Source organism: Bos mutus, chromosome 10 (assembly GCF_027580195.1).
Source record: "Bos mutus isolate GX-2022 chromosome 10, NWIPB_WYAK_1.1, whole genome shotgun sequence".
Taxonomy (NCBI): Eukaryota; Metazoa; Chordata; class Mammalia; order Artiodactyla; family Bovidae; genus Bos; species Bos mutus.
The window spans coordinates 98,341,025-98,362,924 of record NC_091626.1 but is presented as its reverse complement, the minus strand read 5'-3'; the positions used below and the strand labels follow the sequence as shown (position 1 = coordinate 98,362,924).

The 21,900-nt window shown below is 41.3% G+C and overlaps 1 protein-coding gene across 7 annotated transcripts in view; it reads left to right on the top strand.

Moving 5' to 3' along the window:
- Nucleotides 1–4,061: 4,061 nt before the first annotated feature.
- The window catches only part of GPATCH2L (G-patch domain containing 2 like), a 61,332-nt gene continuing 43,493 nt past the window's right edge, over nt 4,062–21,900 (top strand). For 5 of the 7 annotated variants that reach the window (XR_011465760.1, XR_011465761.1, XR_011465762.1 and 2 more), the window contains exons 1-3: nt 4,079–4,145; nt 4,510–4,882; nt 6,304–6,979. Coding sequence is in view for 4 of the 7 variants with exons in the window: in XM_070378461.1 (XP_070234562.1) it covers nt 4,510–4,882; nt 6,304–6,979 (1,049 nt within the window). In the remaining 3 variants the exon portion in view is untranslated. Of the gene's footprint in view, nt 4,146–4,509; nt 4,883–6,303; nt 6,980–21,900 lie in introns of all 7 variants that reach the window. The other 2 variants (XM_070378463.1, XM_070378464.1) reach the window with 2 other exon arrangements.

The following is a 21,900-nucleotide window of genomic DNA, read 5'->3' as shown; positions in this document are numbered from 1 at the left end:
GGCTGAGTGAAGAAATATTGTAATAAAGATACCAGTAAAGAAAAAAAAAAAAAGATGCCAGCAAGTTCTGAGAGATCCCAAAGAGTAGGCAAGCACGGTGAAGACGTCATGGAGGTGACACTGACACTGAGCCTTTAAATCCCCTCAAACCCCAGGGGTGTTCAAGAAAAAGCAAGCGGTCTGGTGTGCCCAGCATGACACAGGAGATAGTGGAAGATGAAGTGAAATGGTGTTTCAGGAATCTCACTCTGGTGCCGGTGTAGAGAATGACTTTTGGGGGAGAGAATGGAAGTGGCAAGACCAGTAAGGAGGCTGCTATGCCATCCACAAGAGAGGCTGCCTACCCAGATATGCCCAATGGCAGACAGAAAGCAAAAGGGGGAGGGGAGATGCAAGAATACTATCAAAGTAGAATCCTTGAAGCTTGGCATTTATTTAGATGAAGAAGTATTAAGGGGGAAAAAAAAGGGCTAATGGCTAATTTACCTGGGTAACTGCATGATGGTGGTGACATTTCCCAAACTGGGAACAGTGGGGGAAGGACAAATATGATAGGGATTACGGAAGAAACTAAGATTTGTTTTGACATCTTAACCTGGAGGTGCTGGTTGAGAAAATAAGTGGAAATTATCTAGCATAAATCTGAAACCAAAAGCTGGATTTCAAGAAATGTAGGAGCATTCATTGCTGATGGAGGGAAGTGACACTATGGGAGCTGATATGATTTATGGGAGAGAACTTCACTTAAGCAGAAAAGAGGCTGATGGCTGCAGACACCTCTTGAACATTTCCATCTTTTTGTCCTGTGGGAGTCACAAATTCAGCATGTCCAAAGTGGAATTAATCATCTTTCTACCAAACTTTTTTCTCTCCTTGACTTCTCTAGTTGTGCAAAAGGCACCAACCCCTCTGTTAGCCCAGTATTCTTGGGCTTCCCTGGTGGCTCAGCTGGTAAGGAATCCGCCTGCAATGTGGGAGACTTGGGTTCAATCCCTGGGTTGGGAAGATCCTCTGGAGAAGGGAATGGCTACCCACTCGAGTATTCTTGCCCGGAGAATTCCATAGACAGAGGAGCCTGGCAGGCTACAGTCCATGGGGCTACAGTCCATGGGGTTGCAAAGAGTTGGACACAACTGATTTTCACTTCACTCTGTTAGTCACTCTGGCTCAAAGTCATCTTTGTCTACTCCCTTCATTCTTTATACAATGTTTCACCTATAGAAAATTCTGAAAACCCATAAAAACAACATGTAGGAGATACAATAACTTATAATGGAACTATTTTGGATGATAAGCAATGTATTATTCTGGTCATATTCCTATGCAAGTATAGATTTAATTTCCTTTATGCATGAATAGTCTCATACTCTACAGTTTTAAAGAAACTTTCCCCGTAACCGCCCCCCCCCCCCCGCCCCGGCCCGCCCACTTTCTTCTTTAAAGGAATGTTTTAAAGTACAACCATTGTACAGAAATGTACACAATCAGAAATTGATGACTTTTTGTGAAATTAAATATTCTTCTATAATCACTGTCAAAAGGCTGCAAGGTATTCCATCCCATAGACATACAGTAGTTTAGATAAGTAACCCCTGTTGTAGGATTTCTGGCTTTTTTCTAGTAGTCTCATGCCTACCTCCCACAATGCTCCTGTCAACTACAAATTGCCACTTGCCATCTACCTCTACAAGGATTAAATCATGTTGACTTTCAACAATCCCTGAAAGGAATTCAGGGTGGAGGGCAGAAAAGAGGCACTCTGTGCTTTGGGAAAAACTGGCAGAACAAGTCTTCAGATGGTTAAATAATTTCACAGTCGACTTTATGAGCCCAGTTCTTGTATCTCCTTATATCCAGAGAAGTCCTAAAGTCCTTCATGGTGATGACTGCTTCTGGTGACTAGGAGAAACATTCTGCCAAACAAAAGAGAACGTGCTTGATTGCATGTGCTCCCCCTTTACCAAAACCACATATACACCTTCCCCTCTACCTCTTTGGAGCAGTTTCTCAGAGCTATCTGAGATGCTATCTCCTGGGCTATAGCCCTCATTTTGCCCCAATAAAACTTAACTCACAAATCTTACGTTAGGCTTTTTTTTTTAAGTTGGCACTACAAGGATTAATTACCTGTACTTTACATTGTCCATTTCTAATTTTTTCTTTAGACAAAATTCATAGAGGCAGAATTTTCAGGGTCAAAGTTATTTAAAGATAAACTTAATTTCACAATAGCTTTAGGTTTCCAGGAAAATTCAGAGGTACTACTGTTCCCACAACCCCACCCTCAGGTCCTCCATTATTAACATCTCACATTAGTAAACATTTGTCACAATTAATGAACTAATGTTGCTGCTGCTGCTAAGTCGCTTCAGTCGTGTCCGACTCTGTGCGACCCCATAGGCAGCAGCCCATCAGGATCCACCGTCCCTGGGATTCTCCAGGCAAGAACACTGGAGCGGGTTGCCATTTCCTTCTCCAATGCATGAAAGTGAAAAGTTAGAGCGAAATCACTCAGTCGTGTCCGACTCTTAGCAACCCCATGGACCGCAGCCTACCAGGGTCCTCCGTCCACGGGATTTTCCAGGCAAGAGTACTGGAGTGGGGTGCCATTGCCTTCTCCGAACCAATGTTGGGACATTATTATTAACTAAAACCCATAATTTATCCACATTTCTTTAGTTTTTACCAAATATCCTTTTTCTAATCCAGTGTCACATCAGGATACAATATTACATTTACTTGGTATGTGTCCATAAGCTCCTCTTGGCTGTGGCAGTTTCTCAGACTTTGTCTTTGAAAATCTTGAGAGTTTTGAGGAATATTGGTCAGACATTTTGTAGAATGTCCCTCATGTGGGGGCTGCCCACTTCTTCCCTTTTATTGAGACTGGGATTATGAGTTTTAGAAGGAAAGGCCATTTTTGTCATATCCTCGCTAGTGCACATACTATCAACATGATTAATCACTGTTAATATTAACCTTGATCACCTGACTGAGGCAGTGCTTGTTTAGTTTCTCCACTATAGAAGTTACTCTCCTCCCGCCACTTTTCACATGGTACTCTTCAGAAGGAAGTCACGGCACAGGCCACATTTAGAATGAGGAGTGAGGCCTCATGGTGGAGTATCTATAAAAATTGTTTAGAATTCTGCACCAAAGACATTACTCCTTCCCCATTTATACATTTATTTGTATAAGTGATTGATTTACCCCAGTTTGACTATGGCTGCTACCTTTCAGTTCAGTCGCTCAGTTGCATCTGACTCTGCGACCCCATGGACCACAGCATGCCAAGCCTCCCTGTCCATCACCAACTCCCAGAGTTTACTCAAACTCATGTCCATTGAGTTGGTGATGCCATCCAACCATCTCATCCTCTGTCTTCCCCTTCTCCTCTCGCCTTCAATCTTTCCCAGCATCAGGGAAATTTTCCAATGAGTCAGTTCTTTGCATCAGGTGGCCGAAGTATTGGAGTTTCAGCTTCAGCATCAGTTCTTCCAATGAATATTCTAAACTGATTTCCTTTAGGATGGACTGGATGGATCTCCTTGCAGTCCAAGTGACCCTCAAGAGTCTTCTCCAACACCACAGTTCAAAAGCATCAATTCTATACTTCAAGTTATAATCCAGTACTACTTGTTACTCTCACTACGACGCTATCCTGCCAAAGGCTATACAACTCTCATAGTTAGGAAATGAAGATTCATTTCCCTAACTTCCACGCGCTTGTATAAAGCCGGTCAGCAAGCAAGGACAAGGCCCACGCCCCTCTCTAGGGCCCAATTTCCTGACGTCTCCAAGGCAGACGAGGCCTGCACGGGGTAGGCTCTTCCCCAAGATGGGCACCTCAGCGCCACGGTCCTGTCAGCCCCGGTCCTTCGTCTGCCCCAAAACACCACCGCTCCTGGCCCCCTTGCCTTCCTTCTGGGTTCTCGTGGCCCCCAGCGTCCCACGGGACGGAAGTGGGAGGGGCTGCTGGCAGGAAGCGCCGTGCTGGGGCGGGGCCTCCCGCGCCGCCAAGTTCCTCCCATCTCGCCGCCGCCCCACCCCTCCGGCCCAGACCGGAAATGAGGTCAGAGAGGAAAGCTCCGGCCGGGAGACTCGGCCCCGCAAGCGGCGGCCTTCGGAGGTGGCTGCGGCAGCGGGTGAGGGGGACTGGAAATGAGAGGGTCGGGGTCCGGGGGGGTCGGCGCCAGTGGGGATCCGGGCTCTGGGCCGCGGCGGACCGACCGGGGGGCGTCAGGGGGCCGGCAAAGGCTGGCGGGAGCGGGTGAGGGTGGCGGGCCTTGTTTTTCAGGACCCATCTCCCCCCGAATCCGTGGGGGATGAGGGTTTCGGGCCATCTGCCAGGTGACAGTCACTTTTTGTCTTCTCTACTTTCTGATTCTTTAGGGAGTGGCGACAGCGTAAGGGCTTGGTATCCCAAGCTGTGGTCGCCCTCGTCCTCGGGGATGGGCCCCGGGTCGTGGTGGGGAGAGCCCTTCGAAACACACTTTTTTTCCCCAACAGATGTGGTCACATTGCGACCCCTGGCACGGAGGGAGTTTAGATCACCAAGGCTTGCATCTTGGCAGATTCTGCCCTGGAAGAGCTGACTCCCTGCTCCTGGGTCGCCCCAGCTGGGAAGTTCCCTCCTGTCTTCCCGCAACGTCTCCCCTCCCAACCCTGTCTGCACCTACACGACCCTGCGCCTGCCTGCATCTTTCTTTTTACTTCTACTGGTTTCTGGTCCCATCCTTTGCGCAACTCGGACAGCCTTTGCTTGCCTGGCCCCGGATCCTCTCGGACGGTGCATCCAGGGAGGGTAGGAGTTCCAGGGTTCTTCTGTCACCTGCTGTCCCAATTTTTGCAGTCTTTGAAAGGCTTGCATTCAACTGCACAGGCAAGGCATTCAGCTTCTAGTTGTTCCGTGTTAAAGTTTGTACAGTTTTGCCCGAGTTTTTAAAGCAGTAGTTAAGCATAGAGATGAGGGAAGTAGATTTAGATTCACCTATTTGGTTTCTAGGGACAGTTGTCTCCCCAAACCCCAGTCATGGCATTTTAAATAGCTTATTGCTTAAGTGAGTGTGGCTTTTGACACTTTGAGAAGTTTTGTTTGGTTGGTAGTTTTGGAACAAGGTGTCAACTATTGCTCCTCCTGACTTTGAGTTGGTTGGCATGGAGATCGCATGAAAATAGGTTTTTAGAAAGTCCTTTGCAAAATATAAACTGGGTGAACGGAAATATGGTCTGAGAGTGGCACCATAGAGTTTTAAGCTCTAATTATGGTCTTGAAATAGGTTGAACTTAAGAGCTAGGGAAAAAGTGCTACTTTAACATGTATTTAATTAGGTGTACGAAGTATATTACACATTTCCCTTTTAAAAAAGGCATTTTGAAAATTGTTCCTCCTGCTCTCTGCCTCTGGAAGGTTTGCCTCTGAAGTGATCCCTGAAGTATGATGGTTTGACAATAATGAGTTGAAAAATAGGAAATTTTGGAAAGCTGTTACCTAGAAATCTTAGAGACTCCACATATTGTCATTTCAGCCTCAGTTATATCCTGTTTCTGTGTGATTGTCTGGCACCGAAGCACAGAATTTGGATGCTCACTTTATTTTCTGAAGGAGAGTGAAGAAGAACTTAAAAGTTGCTAATTATTCACAAGTTTATGACATACTCTTTAAAGCTCTTTGCTTCATAGCCTCTGGGTGGTAGCTGGAACCAGAGTGGGTGCAAACTGTCCTTTTTTTTCCCCGGCACAGCACAAACCTGCATCACTACAAATTCCCGGATCACCAGAGCTGCAGGCAGCCCTCTGTAAGGGCGTCACTAGGTTGTTTTTCTGTTCCTGCCAGAACACTTCTTCTTAGTGACCCAAGACTGTAGAACAGTCTTTTTCATCTGTGATTTTGAAGTGGAGTGTTTTTCTGCTCCTGTCTAAAGAGACATTCTCTAAACCTTTTAGATCTCATCATCAGGTAATTTTGTTGAGCAAGTTTAATTGGGAAAAGGGAGCGATAACTCCCCTGAGTTTGCTTATTTTTACTAATAACCCATTTGTCATCTGGTGAGTATTTTGAGTTTTTGTGCTCAAGAACATGACGGCTATAGGCATTTGACAAGGGCCAGACACCTATTTTTAGTGACTTAACAGTGCATGGATGATAGGAATAGAATCTTAAGTGTAGCCAGGTGAACGCAGGTGAATTTTCTGTAGATGGAGTGGACTCTGCAGTGCCGCGATCTATTTAAAAAATTATCCTAAAGCAACAGATCCTATTGAGTCTTTCTCTTGTTTTCTTTTCTTCTGAACCTCCTTTAGGTAGATGTGGCCTCATGGATGAGCTGGTTCATGACTTAGCCTCAGCCTTGGAGCAGACATCTGAGCAGAATAAGCTTGGTGAGCTCTGGGAGGAGATGGCCCTGAGCCCGCGGCAGCAGAGGCGGCAGCTTCGCAAACGGAGAGGCCGGAAGCGCCGTTCAGACTTCACTCACCTGGCAGAGCATACCTGCTGCTACAGTGAGGCCTCTGAGTCCAGTCTGGATGAGGCTCTCAAGGACTGTCGAGAAATGGCCCCGGTCACCAATTTCAGTGACTCTGATGACACAATGGTAGTCAAACGGCACCCAGCTCTCAACGCCATTGTTAAGAGTAAGCAGCATTCTTGGCATGAATCTGACTCCTTTACTGAAAATGCACCCTGTCGACCGCTCAGGCGCCGGCGTAAGGTGAAGCGAGTGACGTCAGAGGTGGCCGCCAGCCTTCAGCAGAAGCTCAAGGTGTCAGATTGGAGCTACGAGAGAGGCTGCAGGTTCAAGTCGGCCAAGAAGCAGCGTCTGTCCCGCTGGAAGGAGAATACTCCCTGGACCTCATCAGGTCACGGGTTGTGTGAATCAGCAGAAAACAGGACTTTCCTAAGCAAAACGGGAAGGAAAGAAAGGATGGAGTGTGAAGCAGATGAACAAAAACAGGGCTCTGATGAGAACATGTCAGAATGGTGAGATGTCCCATTCTATTTCCATTCTACTCCCATTCTATTCTATTTTGATCTTACTAAGTCAAAAGATTTTCCTGGTTAATTTTACAAATTAAGCACAAATCCACAGTCTTGATGATTTCAACTTTCTTTCAAACCAGCCTCTGATACACTGACTTTGTAGCTTTCTTTTAACTAGTCAGGTTGTGTTTATCTCTGGCTTAATGATCCTGTCACCCTATATCAAGAAGGCTATATTTATAGCAACACATTTGTTTTCTGAAAGTCATTTAAAATGTGTACCTCAAATGCATAACCGAGAGTTTTATTTTAAAAACATTTTGCTGCTCTTTATGCCACACAGTTCATACATACATAACTATTCTTTAGAACCAGGGCCTCAGCAGAGATTTGTGTGTGTGTGTGTGTGTGTGTGTGTGTGTGTGTGTGTGTGTGCGTGTGTGTGCATGCGTGCGTGGGAGAGAAAATGCTGGTGCCAGGCATATGGAATTTGTAAATGTTCTTGGTAAGCTGCCTTTACCCATTAAGAATCCTGGCTTGAGATAGTAATATTTCTGGGCTCTATTTGTGTTTTCTACTTCTTTCAGTTTAACTGTATTGAGTTTATTTTATTGGCTGACATTCAAGTTGTCAGAATACATGGTAGACTTTGAAAATAACAGTACTGAATCCCATTAGTCTTACACCAGATGTCATTGAGCCAGCAAAATTTGTTTCTGATGGGTGCATGCTTAAAATGTCAGTGTAGTTTTGGGTGACTTTAAAATTTTTTACATCTCAAATAGATAGTCCTAGAAACATCAATACTCCCCAGCTTGATGCTTTAATATTGTTATGAATATTAATGTGTGGTGTCTGTTTCTCCATGCTGATGCTGTTGGTGTTTTGGGTGAGGCAGCTCTTTGTGAAGAGGGGTGTCCCATGTTTGGCATCCTACACAGTTCCCACCACCCTTCATAGTATCAAAACAAATGCCTTCATGGGTGCTCCCTCGTAGGGTTGAGTACTCCCAACTGAGGACCACTGTATTATTGTTACTATTGTGGTTTAGTTGCTAAGTTGTGTCCTACTCTTGTGATCCCATGGACTGTAGTCCGCCAGGCTGCTCTGTCCATGGGATTCTCCAGGCGAGAATACTGGAGTGGGTTGCCATTTCCTTCTCCAGAGGATCTTCCCGACCCAGGAATCGAACCCGGGTCTCCTGCATTGCAGGCAGATTCTTTACCAACTGAGCTATGAGGGAATCCCTTAACAGTGTTAGCATTTATTAAGCACTAACTGTGTGCCAGGCCCTGTACTATTGTGCAGAACGTATATTCTTTTTGAATGTTCACAACTCCCCTCTCTGGTAGGGGCCACTGTTTGTATTTTATAGACGAGGAAATAGAGCTTATGGGTGTGGAGATAATTTGCCCAAGGTCATCTAGTAGCAAAACTGGGAATCAAACCTAATTCCATAGCTCATAGGTAACCACTGCGTTTGATTGCTCTTTGAGCTTGCTTTTCCCATGGCACTTTTCTGTCTCAGCTTAACTTTTACAACTAATAGAACAGATGATCTTTCTTAGGGTTTTGCTTCTTCTGAGATTTGTCTGAAAAACAAAAGCGTAAATCTTAGGAACTTCAAGGTGAGACTTTGTCAGGAATAGGAAAAGCTGTTCAGGTCTGTATGCCTGTACCTTTCATGGGTGGTTTTTAATCTAGCTTTAAAATTTTTTCTTACTAACTTTATGTTTGCCAGGCTGTGCAACTAGGTGGGACTTCCCAGGTGGCTCAGTGGTAAAGAACACCCCTGCCACTGCAGGAGATGCAGGAGACACGGGTTTGATCCCTGGGTCGGGAGGATCCCCTGAAGAAGGGAATGGCAACCTGCTCCAGTACTCTTGCTAGAAAATCCCATGGACAGAGGAACCTGGTAGGCTATAGTCCTTGGGGTTGCAGAGAGTCAGACTTGGCAGGCTTATAATTTGGCTTTCCTGATTTTCCTCTGCTGTATATTCTAGGGCCTTTTAACCCAATTTAAATGTATGATTTTGGATTATAAACCCTTTTGTTTTTCCTCTCATCATGCTATATTTAATCAGACAAGAAATGCTTAACTTGTATCCTTTCATAATGGTGAAACCCTCAATTGAGGTGTTCAAGTTTGTTTCAATATCAAGCTTACATACCAAATAATAATCATCTTCCTATTAAGAATGACAATTTAAAAAAAAAAAACTGCTTTTTGGAATGATATTTTTGGGTATATGTATTTCTTCCCCAGAATTTCTTGTTAAACTGTGACTTAATTGTATGTGTGTGTGACTGTTAACTCTGTCTTCTCTAAGATCACAGCCCAAGTATGGTTGCAGATACAGAGCCTGTAACTTAGCAGTGAGGCACTTGAATCTTTCCAGGTCCTTCTTACCCCAGATACATCTGTCATACATTATAGTCAGATTGTGATAATACATATCTAGTTATATGAAAGCTTGGGTAAATTGAAGTAGGCAGCGGTTCTTAGGAAATTCTTCTCTTTTCAAATTGAGGAGACCTGTTCCCACATTGGGGCTGTCTTCCTGGCCCATAACTTCAGAGTTCTTTCAAAGAACAAGAGTTTTTTGGTGGACACCAAAATCCTTGTAGCTAAGGGAATATTGGGTGGAGAAGTAGCAGACATAGAATGAGAAAAATTCTTCAGAGTGTATTTAGGAGTCTTCAACTCACCTTGACTGATGCTGATTCATCTTAGTTACAAGCACGTGTGCTTTGTATTTTTTCCCCCTAAATATACTCTATGAGGAAGGAGGGTGATTCTTTTTTGGGGGGGGGCGGGCAATGCCGTGTGACATGTGGGATCTTAGTTCCTTGAACAGGATCCTGTGTCCCCTGCAGTGAAAGTGCAGAGTCTTAACTACTGAACCACCAGGAAAGTCTCATGGTGATTCTTAGTTATTCCTTGACTGCACGTTATGTTTTGCCTGTCAATAGTAAATTGGAACCAAAATCTCTAGCTTAGATTATTAAATATACCCTATAAACAGGACTAACATTAGCATATGTTTTAAGGAGGCAGTAGTTCATGATTTAGATGTTATACTGTCTTGATGAGTTGATTCTGTCAAAATTTTTCAACCTTTTTTCTGCGTTAAAAGAAATCCTTTTAAGAATTCTCTTGGTTATTACTCTTTCATAAATCTGCTTGGATGTGCCACTTTGCATACAGATCAAAGTGTAGAACTTGATATTAGTGTTTTTGAGGGTTGGCAGAATATATGATCCAGTTTGTAAAATTATTAGGATGAAGTTGATCATTAAGCTGTACTTTGCTTAGTAAATAGTTCTTTTAAAAAGCATATATTAGGTGTTTTCAGTTTGAAAATCTATGTCTCAATCAGAGAACTTTATTTCTACTTTCCTTAAAATTTATTCTGCTTACAAACATAGAGTAGTTTTAAATTTAACCTATAATTCTTTTTGCTTTTCTGTTTCTGTTCTTCCTTCAATTCTGTACCAACCAATCCCTCAAGAGTTCTGAGGGACTGAAAGTGGTTATGATGTAAAAAGCTCAATTATTATTTTAATATTTTTCTATCCATGTGTGTTCCATTCTAGAATAGATCAACTCTTTTGTAAAATTACTTTCTACTGATCTTTATTCAAATTGTCTGTACAGTGACTATTAATTAGGTGAGTCATAGTCCAATTTTGCTTTATTCTTCACTAACATCATTCATTTGTTCCCCTTGAATATAATTTAGCTTCTTTTCTTTCGTAAGTGAATTGGTTTGGTGGTGGCCTGAAGTTGCAGTCAGGAGCCTTCCTAAGGTGATGTATTAGAAGCCAATCTCACAGGAAAGAAAATATTCTCTTCTCTTGGAAGCCAAATGACAGAGATAGAGTGCTAAACCTCCCCCCTCCTTCTCTAGCCCAAGCTGACCTTCTGCGGCCCCTTGGTGCCTCTTGTTTTCTTATTTTTATAGAAAATCAATATCCCTTCTGACACAAATAATAGCTCAGAAGCAAGAATAAGTGGTGGAAAGCTGAGATCTCTGTCCATCACCTCTCACTTTAACTCTCCCAAACTCTTTTTAATTATGAGCATGCTTTGCTCCAGGTGTTTGCAACAGTGAAATTGCTAAATGAGGACCATTTTAACCAAAGATGGGTGATCAATAACACTCTATAGCAGTAGCTTGTTGGATCAATAGCATTCATTATTTCATGGTTAAGGTAAGTAGCCTCCTTTGCAAGTGGAGGTCATTAATCAGGGGTTTACTGGAGCTGTGGAAAAAACTGTATGTGGTAGGTTGAGGATGTTCTGTTTTCCATTCTGTAAATAGGGATGCTGACCAAGAGGGTATTTACCATTGTTGCGGTTATACCGTCACATTTGAGGGTATTGCATAGCGGGCACAGTGTGCTTATATAGATTTATTCAAAGCTCTGCTGCTATATGCTAAGGAATAACTGGAAAAAAAACAACTTGGGAGGTGGATTTAATGTTACATTATTGTATTTGAAGATCTGTCTCTTAAATGTTTTGATTATTCTGTGACTCTAGAGGAAGGAACTAGAATCCATAGATACAAAGTGCAGAGTGTGAAGTGTTGCCTCAGTATAAAATACAGCATTCTGAAAATTAAATCTCCATAAAAATTGAGTTGTTTTACCAGGTAGATCACTTCAAGCCTGGGCTTGATGACCTCTTACTGAATTGTAGAGTTGGAGAGGCTGAACTGAATGATCTGTAAGGTCCCTTGTAACACTGAGATTCTGTAATTGTTTTGTCACAGTCTCCTTCACATCATTATAACTTCACATCTTAAAAAGCATCTGATAAGTAACCTCAGCCACCCCCTAAAATATTTACGAAGATGTGAAACATTGCAAAGTCACATTGCCAGAGACCAGGACTTAAAGCTGACTTATTGCCAAGATTTTGTCAAACTGCAAGGCTGATAGACCTGCTCTGGAGAGTGCAGTGGGAAGCCCGCAGCCATGCTGAGCCCGCCCTGACTGTCGGTAGTGAGGTCCTGCATTCTCTCCCTATAGTCTGCCCTTGGTTCAGAAAGGCAGGGTTCAGTTCAGTCAGGAAGTTGGGCAGCTGTAGTTTTAGCTCGAGTGTTGTTGCACCATTAACTTCCCAGTCAGTATTCTTGATTTTCTGTCTGGAGGTTGTAACTCCCAGAATGTACTCGGATAGGGAATTGTAGTGTTTTCTGTGTGTATATATGTTTGGGAGTAGGAGGCAGTCATAGCATATTGAGTCCTGGGAAATAAGAGTCTCCAAGAGTAGTTTACTGTTGGCGTAGACAGAGAAGGAAAAAGCACTCGTAGTAGCAGTGCGTTCTGGAGACTGTAGTATTTATATACCTTCATTTATTGCAGACTCCTGGAATGGGGTCAGAATCAGGCAGTGAGGATCAGAAGAAGATCCCATCTCAATCTCCCGCGTAGCTGTATGAGATAAAAATCTATGGGTGAATTAGGCCAGGGGCTCTATCTTCCTGGCTTGTTGTAGATGTGAAAAGAGTGTGTTACCTGTATCCAAGGGAGTAGAGAATGGGACCAGGAGTAATTTAGCTACCCCTTCTGTTGGCAGATACCAAAATGTAGGTAAACTAATTCTCAGCAAGGGGCTTTTGAGCAGGTTCTGCAGAATAAAAAGAAGGGCACACCCTCCTGAGTGTTCAGAGGAAGAACACATCTTTGAAAATGACAGCTCGTGAAAACCGGAAGAACATTTTAGAAAATCTTCATAAGGATGCAAGGAAGTCTAATCACTTTGAAACAGGAGCAGAAAGTCATAAGGACAGAAAGATAGCTGTTTGACAACCCAGAAGTGTGGGAGGAAAGAGTGTAGGGAGATTTGAAATGTAATGTTACAATGAAGGACAATTCATTCTGCAGAAAATTGAGTTGATGATGTGGAAAACTTTGGAAGCCCTCCCAAAATGCACAGAGGAGATAAAAATGAGAGAGAAGGTGATAGATCTGGAGCACAGGAATGGAGGCCTAGTCTGCAGGTATGTGATTACTCCCAAGGAAGAAACCAAACCATTGGGATAGAAGAATGATTTAAAAAATCTAACTGAAGAGAGAACATGTTCCTGGGTTGAACAATTAAGCGTATATAGATTAAAAGGGAAAGCTAATGAAAAGAGACCTCTAGTCATATCCTAGCAACATTTTTGCATTTTGCTTTGGTGGTGGGAGTGGAACAGTTGCAAAGAAAATCTTCAAAGGGATGAAAATAAGGTTGGTGTCCATCCCTAGAGTACTGTACGCCAGGGGCTAATAGACTTGCCTGTAGAATTTTGAGGGGAAAGGTTGCTCCCCTCCTCCTCTTCCCTCCCTACCCTGAATTTTATGTATAGCTAAGATAGTGGGAAGACACCAGAAAGACATTCTCAGGTATTCCAAGTCTCAAAATACATGCTCTTTAAAAACTTACTCTGAAAAGGCATCTCGTCTTGCTGAGGATGAATCTGTTAACTAAGCCTTAAAAGGAGGGGGTGGACTTCTCTAAGTCACTGCCATAGCTCAGTAGCAAAATCCTGACAGAAATCATTATCTCCACGAAGTATACCTGATTGCAGTGGCCATGTTAATTGACCTGTGAAACTGGAGAGGTTGCTGCCTTCTTTCTTGGTGCCATCTGAAGAAACTGAAAAAATAACCTCCTTCATTACACATTCTCATAACTTACTGTGGGAATAATTTTGCAGTTGGTGGGAGATACTTCTCTGAAAAACCCGTCCTTCAGTCATGAGGGCTTCCATAATCGGAACTCTGATTACATATGATTATAAATACACCACTTCAAGGAAGGGAAATCCAGGGAAGGTGTTTCAGGTGATAGGTCTAGGAGTAACCTTTCTGTTTTTGTAAATTCTAAGACAATTAAAATTTTTTTAAATGTATTTTTTATTATTTAATAAAAATTAAAATGAAGCCCCTTATTTTTTAGCATGATACTGTAAGCCATTAACTCCATCCTGCTTATTTCTTTTAAAGTTAGTTGTAAAAGATACATCTTACTTAAGCTACTTGGTTAATAATTTAAATGGGTGAGAAACCGAGGTGGTAAAGTTGCTGATACAACTTTTGAGTATAACTGATAGCACTAATTCTGTACCTCCTTACTGTAATGGTGACAAGTATAAAGAACTCTTATTCAGGTCTAAATTTACAGTTTTCTGTGGTCAGGAATATGATAGAATTAGTAAGCTCTCAGGTCAGAGGCTTCCCTGGTGGGTCAGACGGTAAAGAATCTGTCTGCAGTGCAGGAGACCTGGGTTTGATCCCTGGGTTGGGAAGATCCCGTGGAGGAGGGCATGTCAGTCCACTCCAGTGTTCTTGCCTGGAGAATCCCCATGGACAGAGGAACCTGGAGGGCTACAGTCCATGGGGTCACAACTGAGTGACTAAACAGCACAGGTCAGAGAACAAGCTCTTAGTTGTGGGAATTCAGAGATTTGACTTCTCGAAGTTAGAAGCTTCTCATTAGGGCTAGAAAGCAAGGAGAATTCATAAAGATGCTGTGTTTATTGCTACAGAAAAAGTTGCCCTAGAACTTAGTAGCTTTATAAAACATCAGCTTCAAGTGCAGTTTCTGAAGTCAGGAATCTAGGAGCAGCTTAGCTGTGTGATTCTGGTTCAGAGTCTCTTCTGCAGTTTCACGGTTGGTAAGGGCTCTCGTCGTCTCAAGGGTCAGCTGGGGCTGAGGAATCCACTTCCATGCTCACTCACAGGGCTGTTGGTAGATCTCATTTCCTAATAGTCTGCTGGATTGAGAGTCTCAATTCCTTTTCTTGGGCCCCTCTTACAGGGCTGTTAGCATCCTTGAGAAATAGTCGTTGGCCTCCCATAGAGCAGATGGTCTGACAGAGAAGGAGGAGAGAGAGAGAGCAGGAGAGAGGGAGAGAGCAGGCTCTCCCTTAAGTATCCAAATCTCAGACATGAGATTTGCCTGTGCTGTTGGTTACACAGGCCAACCAGGGTGTGAAATACCAGAAGGCTGGCATCATTGGGAGTCATGCGGGAATCTGGTTACCACAGGTGGCTACTGGTCTTCTGAAAATTTTCGTTACTTAGCATGAAGCTAAATTCAGGAATGATATTCTCAGAGTAATTATTTCCCCAGAACTTACTAAGAGAATGTTTTTACTTTGATTTCAAAGAAAGGACATTCAGGAACTATAAAGGCAAGCAAGATGTAGATTCCTGAGAATACATTGTTATATTTTCAGTATACTGAAAATGGTTGTTTATGTTTTAAATTTTAAGATGTAGCAAAAGGGAGAGAGGATCTTTTCTGAATTGAGTTTGTAATTCATTTTCATGCTATTCAGCATGTATGATGCATTTTTAGCTTATAAGCTGTAGTCATCAAAATATAGGTAGAATTTCAGCTGTATCTGAATGTTCTAAGTAGCAAAAAGCAGAGAGTAAACTCTTTCCCTAGTTCAGTCAGTCTGTTTGCATTTTCAGGTAAATGAAAATGAGAAGTGCTGAAATTCATAATTACGTTCTGAATAAACCTGAATTGACTTTCAGTAAATGAGATGACTCTACATCACCTGTGTTTTAGTGGCCATTCAGTGAGTGGGCTGTGGAGATACACTGCTGCTGCTAAGTCGCTTCAGTCGTGTCTGACTCTGCACGACCCCACAGACGGCACCCCACGAGGCTCCCCCGTCCCTGGGATTCTCCAGGCAAGAACACTGGAGTGGGTTGCCATTTCCTTCTCCAATGCATGAAAGTGAAAAGTGAAGGTGAAGTCGCTCAGTGGTGTCCGAATCCTAGCAACCCCATGGACTGCAACCTACCAGGCTCCTCCGTCCATGGGATTTGCCAGGCAAGAGTACTGGAGTGGAGATACACTAGCCTGGTTCTAATGCTTGTTGTGCAGTGTGGGATGAGTTGCTCAATCTTTCCAAGCCACATTCCTTCATCTGTACTATGAGGTTGACATAGTTATCCCATAGACTTTTAGGGTAAAAGAAATGAAATAATGAATATAAAGCACTTAGTACTTTGTTGGTTCTATAGTAGAACACAGTAAATGATGTTATTGCTATCAATAAGTAATAGTAACCTTTTTTATAATTAGATTTGTTTATTTTTAGTTGAAGGATAATCGCTTTACTATATTGTGTTGGTTTCTGCCAAACATCAACATGAATCAGCCATAGGTATCTATGTCCCCTCCCTCTTGAACCTCCCTACTATGTCCCTCCCCAGCCCACCCCTCTAGGTAGTTACAGAGCCCCAGTTTGAGTTCCTGAGTCATACAGAATAGTAGCTTTCTGTATTAATAGTTTTCCTAATAATTCAAGTGCCAAACCTCTTCTTGGGATACTTGTCTAATATCTGCTGAGAGCAGTGTCTCCCTCTCTTGGGTGAAACCCAGTGTGGGGAAAATGCTAGGTTTCATAGGTCACATATTAATTTTCCATTCAAAGTGAAAATAGATTTGAGTCCTACAGAATTTTTAGATTGAGGTATAATTGAGAGTCCCATTGAATTTAGATGACTATTTTAATAAGAATACCAGTGAGGAAATTACTACTACTATTAGCCTCTAAAATAATATTATTGGGAAACATACAAAAATTATCACCCTAGAAGTAGCCTTTGAGTCTTTCATCCTTTGCCTTTGTATAATAGCTCTAGACTCCACAGATACATCCTAGACTCCATACATGATAACGTACGTGATACATCCTCGTAGCACACCCTCAGAACAGTCCATCCACATTTTAACGTGCATGGAAATAGGATTAGAGAGGTGCAGTGACATGACACAAAAGCCATACAAGGAGAGGCAACAGAGCTGATTTGAATGAGTTCATTTCATTTGCGCAACATTTACTGAATGCCTGTTGTGTGCCAGGTGCTGTATTAGGCATTGGGGACATTGAGGTAAGCGAGGTATTTCCTTCTTTCCCAGCCTGGATCTTTCTTGTCCATGGCTGTAGGATATTCTTTCTGTCTGGGCTAAGCTGGGAAGGTGACCTGTACAACTTGTGAGGAGTTCAGTTCTTCAGACCAGTTAGCCTGAAGGTCCAGCTACCTGCTCATTGTGGGATCTGCTAGACCTCAGACTGAGGCCCTCACCCAGTCCTGGCAACAGAATGACATTGTTTCTTCTATAAGATGTTGACCTCTGCCCCTCCTCCGAAGTGGTTTCCCTCCTAAACTGTGATGTCCCATCCCCTTCATCCCTCCACTTTATTCATCTCTCTAGATGTGGGTTCTCACCTCTGATGCTGCCGACAGTCCTAAGCCAGATGACCCTCTGTTGTGAGGGCTGTCTTGTGCGTTGTAGGATGTTAGTGGCATCCTGGCCTCTGCTTGCTAAATGCCAGTAGAATACCAGCTCCTTCTACCTGCCTCCAAGTCCTGACAAAAAAGCTTTTCCCAGATATTGTCCAGTGATCCCAAGGGCTGGGGTGGGGCGGGAAGATAGGAGAAGGGGGACAAAATTACCTCCAGGTGAGAACCACTGCTCTCAGTGTTTCTGGTACTGAGATGGAGTTTTTACTTCATTGACGCTGCTTTTACCAACAAGCATGACTTTCATAGTAGAAAACTCAGTAAGACCAAAACGTTGATTTCTTCTATAGAATAAAAATACTGTGATTTAAAAATGGAGAGTTTTTCCTAATTTGAAAACCATACTTTTAAAAATTGTTCCTGAAAAGGACAGGCAATTCATTTTCAGAACTTGGAAAGAAGAGCAGTTCAGATGAAAGCATTTAAAAACTTGTACCAAAATTTACAATGTTTAGCTAACTCTACCCTGGAATTAACAATTTAAGTGGATGAGAAATATCAATAGTATTTTATTAGGCTGGATTCCTGTAATAATCTACCCCTCTGAAAATGGATGGCATGCCCAGTCATCTGGTTTACCCAGAGTGCCTTGAATTACCAAGATGATTGGGTAAGGATAGGCGGACAGATGTGTGACAAGACAAAAAAACCAAAATGTTAATTGCAATATCTAGATGATAGAGTGTGAGTGGTAACTGCTTTAAGTTTTTTTGTTTGCTTGGACGTCTTCATAATAAAATGTTGAGAGAGGAAAGCCTTTGGAACTGCTGGTTAGGTTGAATTTCTTTACATTTATGTTACTTCAGTTGGATATGGTTCAGTTGTTCTTCTAACAATTTTATAAAAAGTAGGTAATATTAATACAATTAATTGGTCGTCCAAAAATCTAGGCTTTAATTTTTTTTTTTTTTTTTTGGTCTTATTTTAAATAGTGGCTATGCTGCTGAATTGTGGATTTTTTTTTTTTTTCAGTGAAAACCAGAGAAGTATGAGGTATTACTACTATTTTACTCACATATGAATATTTTTGAGATACTTTCTGGCTTCTAATATGAGGTGATTTTCCCAGTATTATAAGGTTAAATTCTCAGCTTGCACCACCCTCACTGGAGAATTTTCTTCACTGGAAAGCACTCTTCTTTCTGTGTTTTCACACTCTTCTTCCATAGACTAGGCTAAGTTTTTTTTCTTCTCAATAAAATACATGGATTTAAATTGTGGTTGGCCTGCTTCCTTGTTAGTGTTAGTGCTGGTTATAGCAGGGCCTGGTATAAAGAAAAACTTAATAAACGCTTACTAAGTGAATGAGTGACAGTTTAGGGGAAATAGTGGGGGAAATCCTTCCTCCTCTTTCTTCTGTTAGAGACTTTTTATTGCCCCAATTTACAATAGAATATTTTTGAATATTGTATGGTAGGATTGATACATTTCTGCCCCCAAATATTTTCAAAATATTCAATGAAAACTTTGATATGCAAGCTCTCTGTAGATTAGAATCATGTGAGACAAGGAGTACAGAACAGCTCCCAAGGCAAAGGCAGGAGGCGTGGTGCCTCTAGGAGTTGCTGTCATTTTAGGAAAAGACAAGGTTTTTACTACCTGGCATCTTTGTGGGCTTTATCTTGTTACTTTTTCTGATGATTAATCAAGGCTGAGTTTCTGTCTTCCTGACTAAGCTTCAGAGAACTATAGTGAAGTGGATAACAGAGGTAGTATCTCATTTTCTTTTTCTTATAAAAATGAGGAACAGAGCTATTTTCCTTGCCTAGTAAAATTGCCCATAGCAAAAAAAGGTATAAACTCTTTTCACGGTTTTGTAATAGGAAAAATGTGTAGTAGTCTACCACCTTTGAACTTTTTGACCTTGTGATGTATAAAGGTACTAAAAGACAGTTGTTTTTATTGGAAGATAAGTGCTTATTTTTAACAGAATATTAAACATTCTGTTTAATTAGCTGAATTAACATTTTACAGTTGACTGAATCATTATTAAAATCCTACTAATCTGATTTTTTTTTAAATGGTAATCTCTGATTCAGAAGTGAATGAAGGCCACCGGACTTTGGCCTATAAATTGGAAAAGGAAAAATTTGCTTCTATTTCATAGCTAGCCCTACATTTTTATATGCTGTATCATAGTGTTTATGTGCAGATAATGCCATGAAGTTCCCTTCTTTGTCCTCAGTAAATTATGCAAACAGTTTTTTTTTTACATGTGGTTAGATTTTCACAATGCAAGTTCTTCTGGAGACATAGATAGAATTAGCAGATGCTATCAGATGAAATAATCATTTCCAGATATTGGTGGAATGATGATACTTTTATGTAATAAGTGTTCTGTAAGGCACACATTATTTTCTTAATGAAGAAAATACATATCTCCCTAGAACACAGTCTTAAAATCCTGGTGGTATTTCTATGACATCATTGCCGTTACTCTAATTAACTATATATAGAAAACTTACAGACAAGTTTAGTGCAAGCTCTTTCAAGAACAGTGAGTCTCTTTAAATACTGTTGACAGAAATAGAAAATATACAAGACAGGAAGGTTTTAGGTTACCCATACCTTCCTGGATCCAGCAGATCACTCCCTTTATTTAGAGTCTGAGGAGATAATGGAATCCATGCAAAAAAGGATGAAAGAAACATGGTATCTTGTAGTGCTTACAGGTGGCCGGAGATAAATGGGGGCAGAATCCACAGACTTTGTAATAAGGCCTTAGTTTTAATTTCTTAATTGGAAATATTCAAATAGAGGAGCCCATAGACATTGCAGGGTAGAACTTGAAACACCCATAGAGCAGGAAACAGCAAATTTCCTTGGTAAAAAGCCAGCTAGCAAGTATTTGGGGGCTTCGTGGGTAATATATGTTCTCTATTGCAACTCCTCAACTCTGCAGTTGTAGTGTGAAAGAAGCCAAAATCTATAATAGTCAACGAATGAGCAAAACTGTATAGGAACTTTTTGTTCCAATAAAACTTTATTTATGGACACCGAAATTTGAATTTTGTGTCATGTCTGTATGTCACGAAATAGTCTCCTTTTGATCTGCCCCTCTACCTGGTGATTTAAAACTGTAAAAACCATTCTTAGCTCACAGCCTACACAAAAATAGTTGACAGGCTGTTGTTTGATGACCCTTACATCTCAGTGATATGCTAACCAAGAATGCATATAACACAGTGGTGGAGGAGAATGTTTGTTTTATGGTCTGATGTGCTTTTTAAGCCCTCCTTAACATGTAGAGGAGCTAAAAAATAAATAAAATATGGTTTACCTTTGAGGTAAGATGATAGTAATAAAATAGTTGATATGAGAGGATGTGTAGTAAGACTCAGTGGACTTAGAGTATACCACTAATGCTCTCAGGAACTTGCTAAAAACAAAAACAGCACCATAAATTTAGCAGGCACCGTTCCTTAAACTCAGAAGTAGGAAGAATGCAGTACCCTGTGAGGATGTCTTCTGGATTTAACTGCAGAGCGCTTTGAAGAATCTAAATCCATCAGAATCCAGTGGTGCTAAGTTTTGTGAGACATTTCTCATAATGACACCGGAGAATGTTCCCATTTATAAATGCAGAGGAAAATGAAAGAAACTTTAAAGAAATCAGGTATGTTTTATTGGCTCTCACTGCAACAGATTTCCTGGATCTGTTACCCAGAGACAAGCTTAAGTGAGGAAACACTGCTACATAATTTAACTGGCATTTTTAGGATTTAGTGCTGGCAAGACATTTGGAAATGTTGCAAAATACAAAATATTTTCAGAGTTTGGATCCAGAAATGCAGACTGGGGTTTTGCCAAGCCTGTTCTTTATGCAGCAGGGTGAGGATGCTTCTTCTGTCTTCTAGAGCACGTGAACGAACTTGACTAGCTTGGAAGGAAACATCCCCATCAAGGAAATGGCTAGTATTATAAAGAATAGAGAAATTTTTCTTGCGCCAGATAAATCAAATTTGATGATTAGGTGGGAGAAACGCAGCATCCGAAGAGGCAGAATCAGTTGTTGGAAGTAGCTCAGGATGAAGCTGACTTGGACAGCATTCTGTGGAGCCAGAGTTTTTATTTTGGTGAATTCAAATGGAATTTGTTTTTACGTTTTCATTTTTAACCTTATTTTTAAAGTGAATTTTGTTGTATCCACTTGATATCAAGAGACATTAAATTTAGAAAATATAATTTTTGTCATACTGATTTTTTTTTTTCTGGATTTTTGTTTGCTGCTTTGTAAATGGGAAAACTTGAAACATGTTGGCTATCTTTTAAGTTGCACGGCTTCATTTGAAACTGATAGTTGACAATATTTAAAAATAAAATTGGTTGATAAATTTGTGTTGTTTAATATACCAAAGCAGGTTGAAATTTACTTCTGTGAGCGTCTATAAATAACTTCCTCTTGGTAAACTAACAAAGTGACTTGCAATCTTTTGAAAATACTATAAAATATAAGTAAAAGTTTTACAATTCTCCTCTTCTTACATTTCTTTTGTTTGGGGGAAAATGAATTTACCCCTACACTTAACTGTGAAATTTGTATTTCTGATGAGTTAGAATGAAATGAGGGAAACTTGGGATCTTTCGACTTGAAA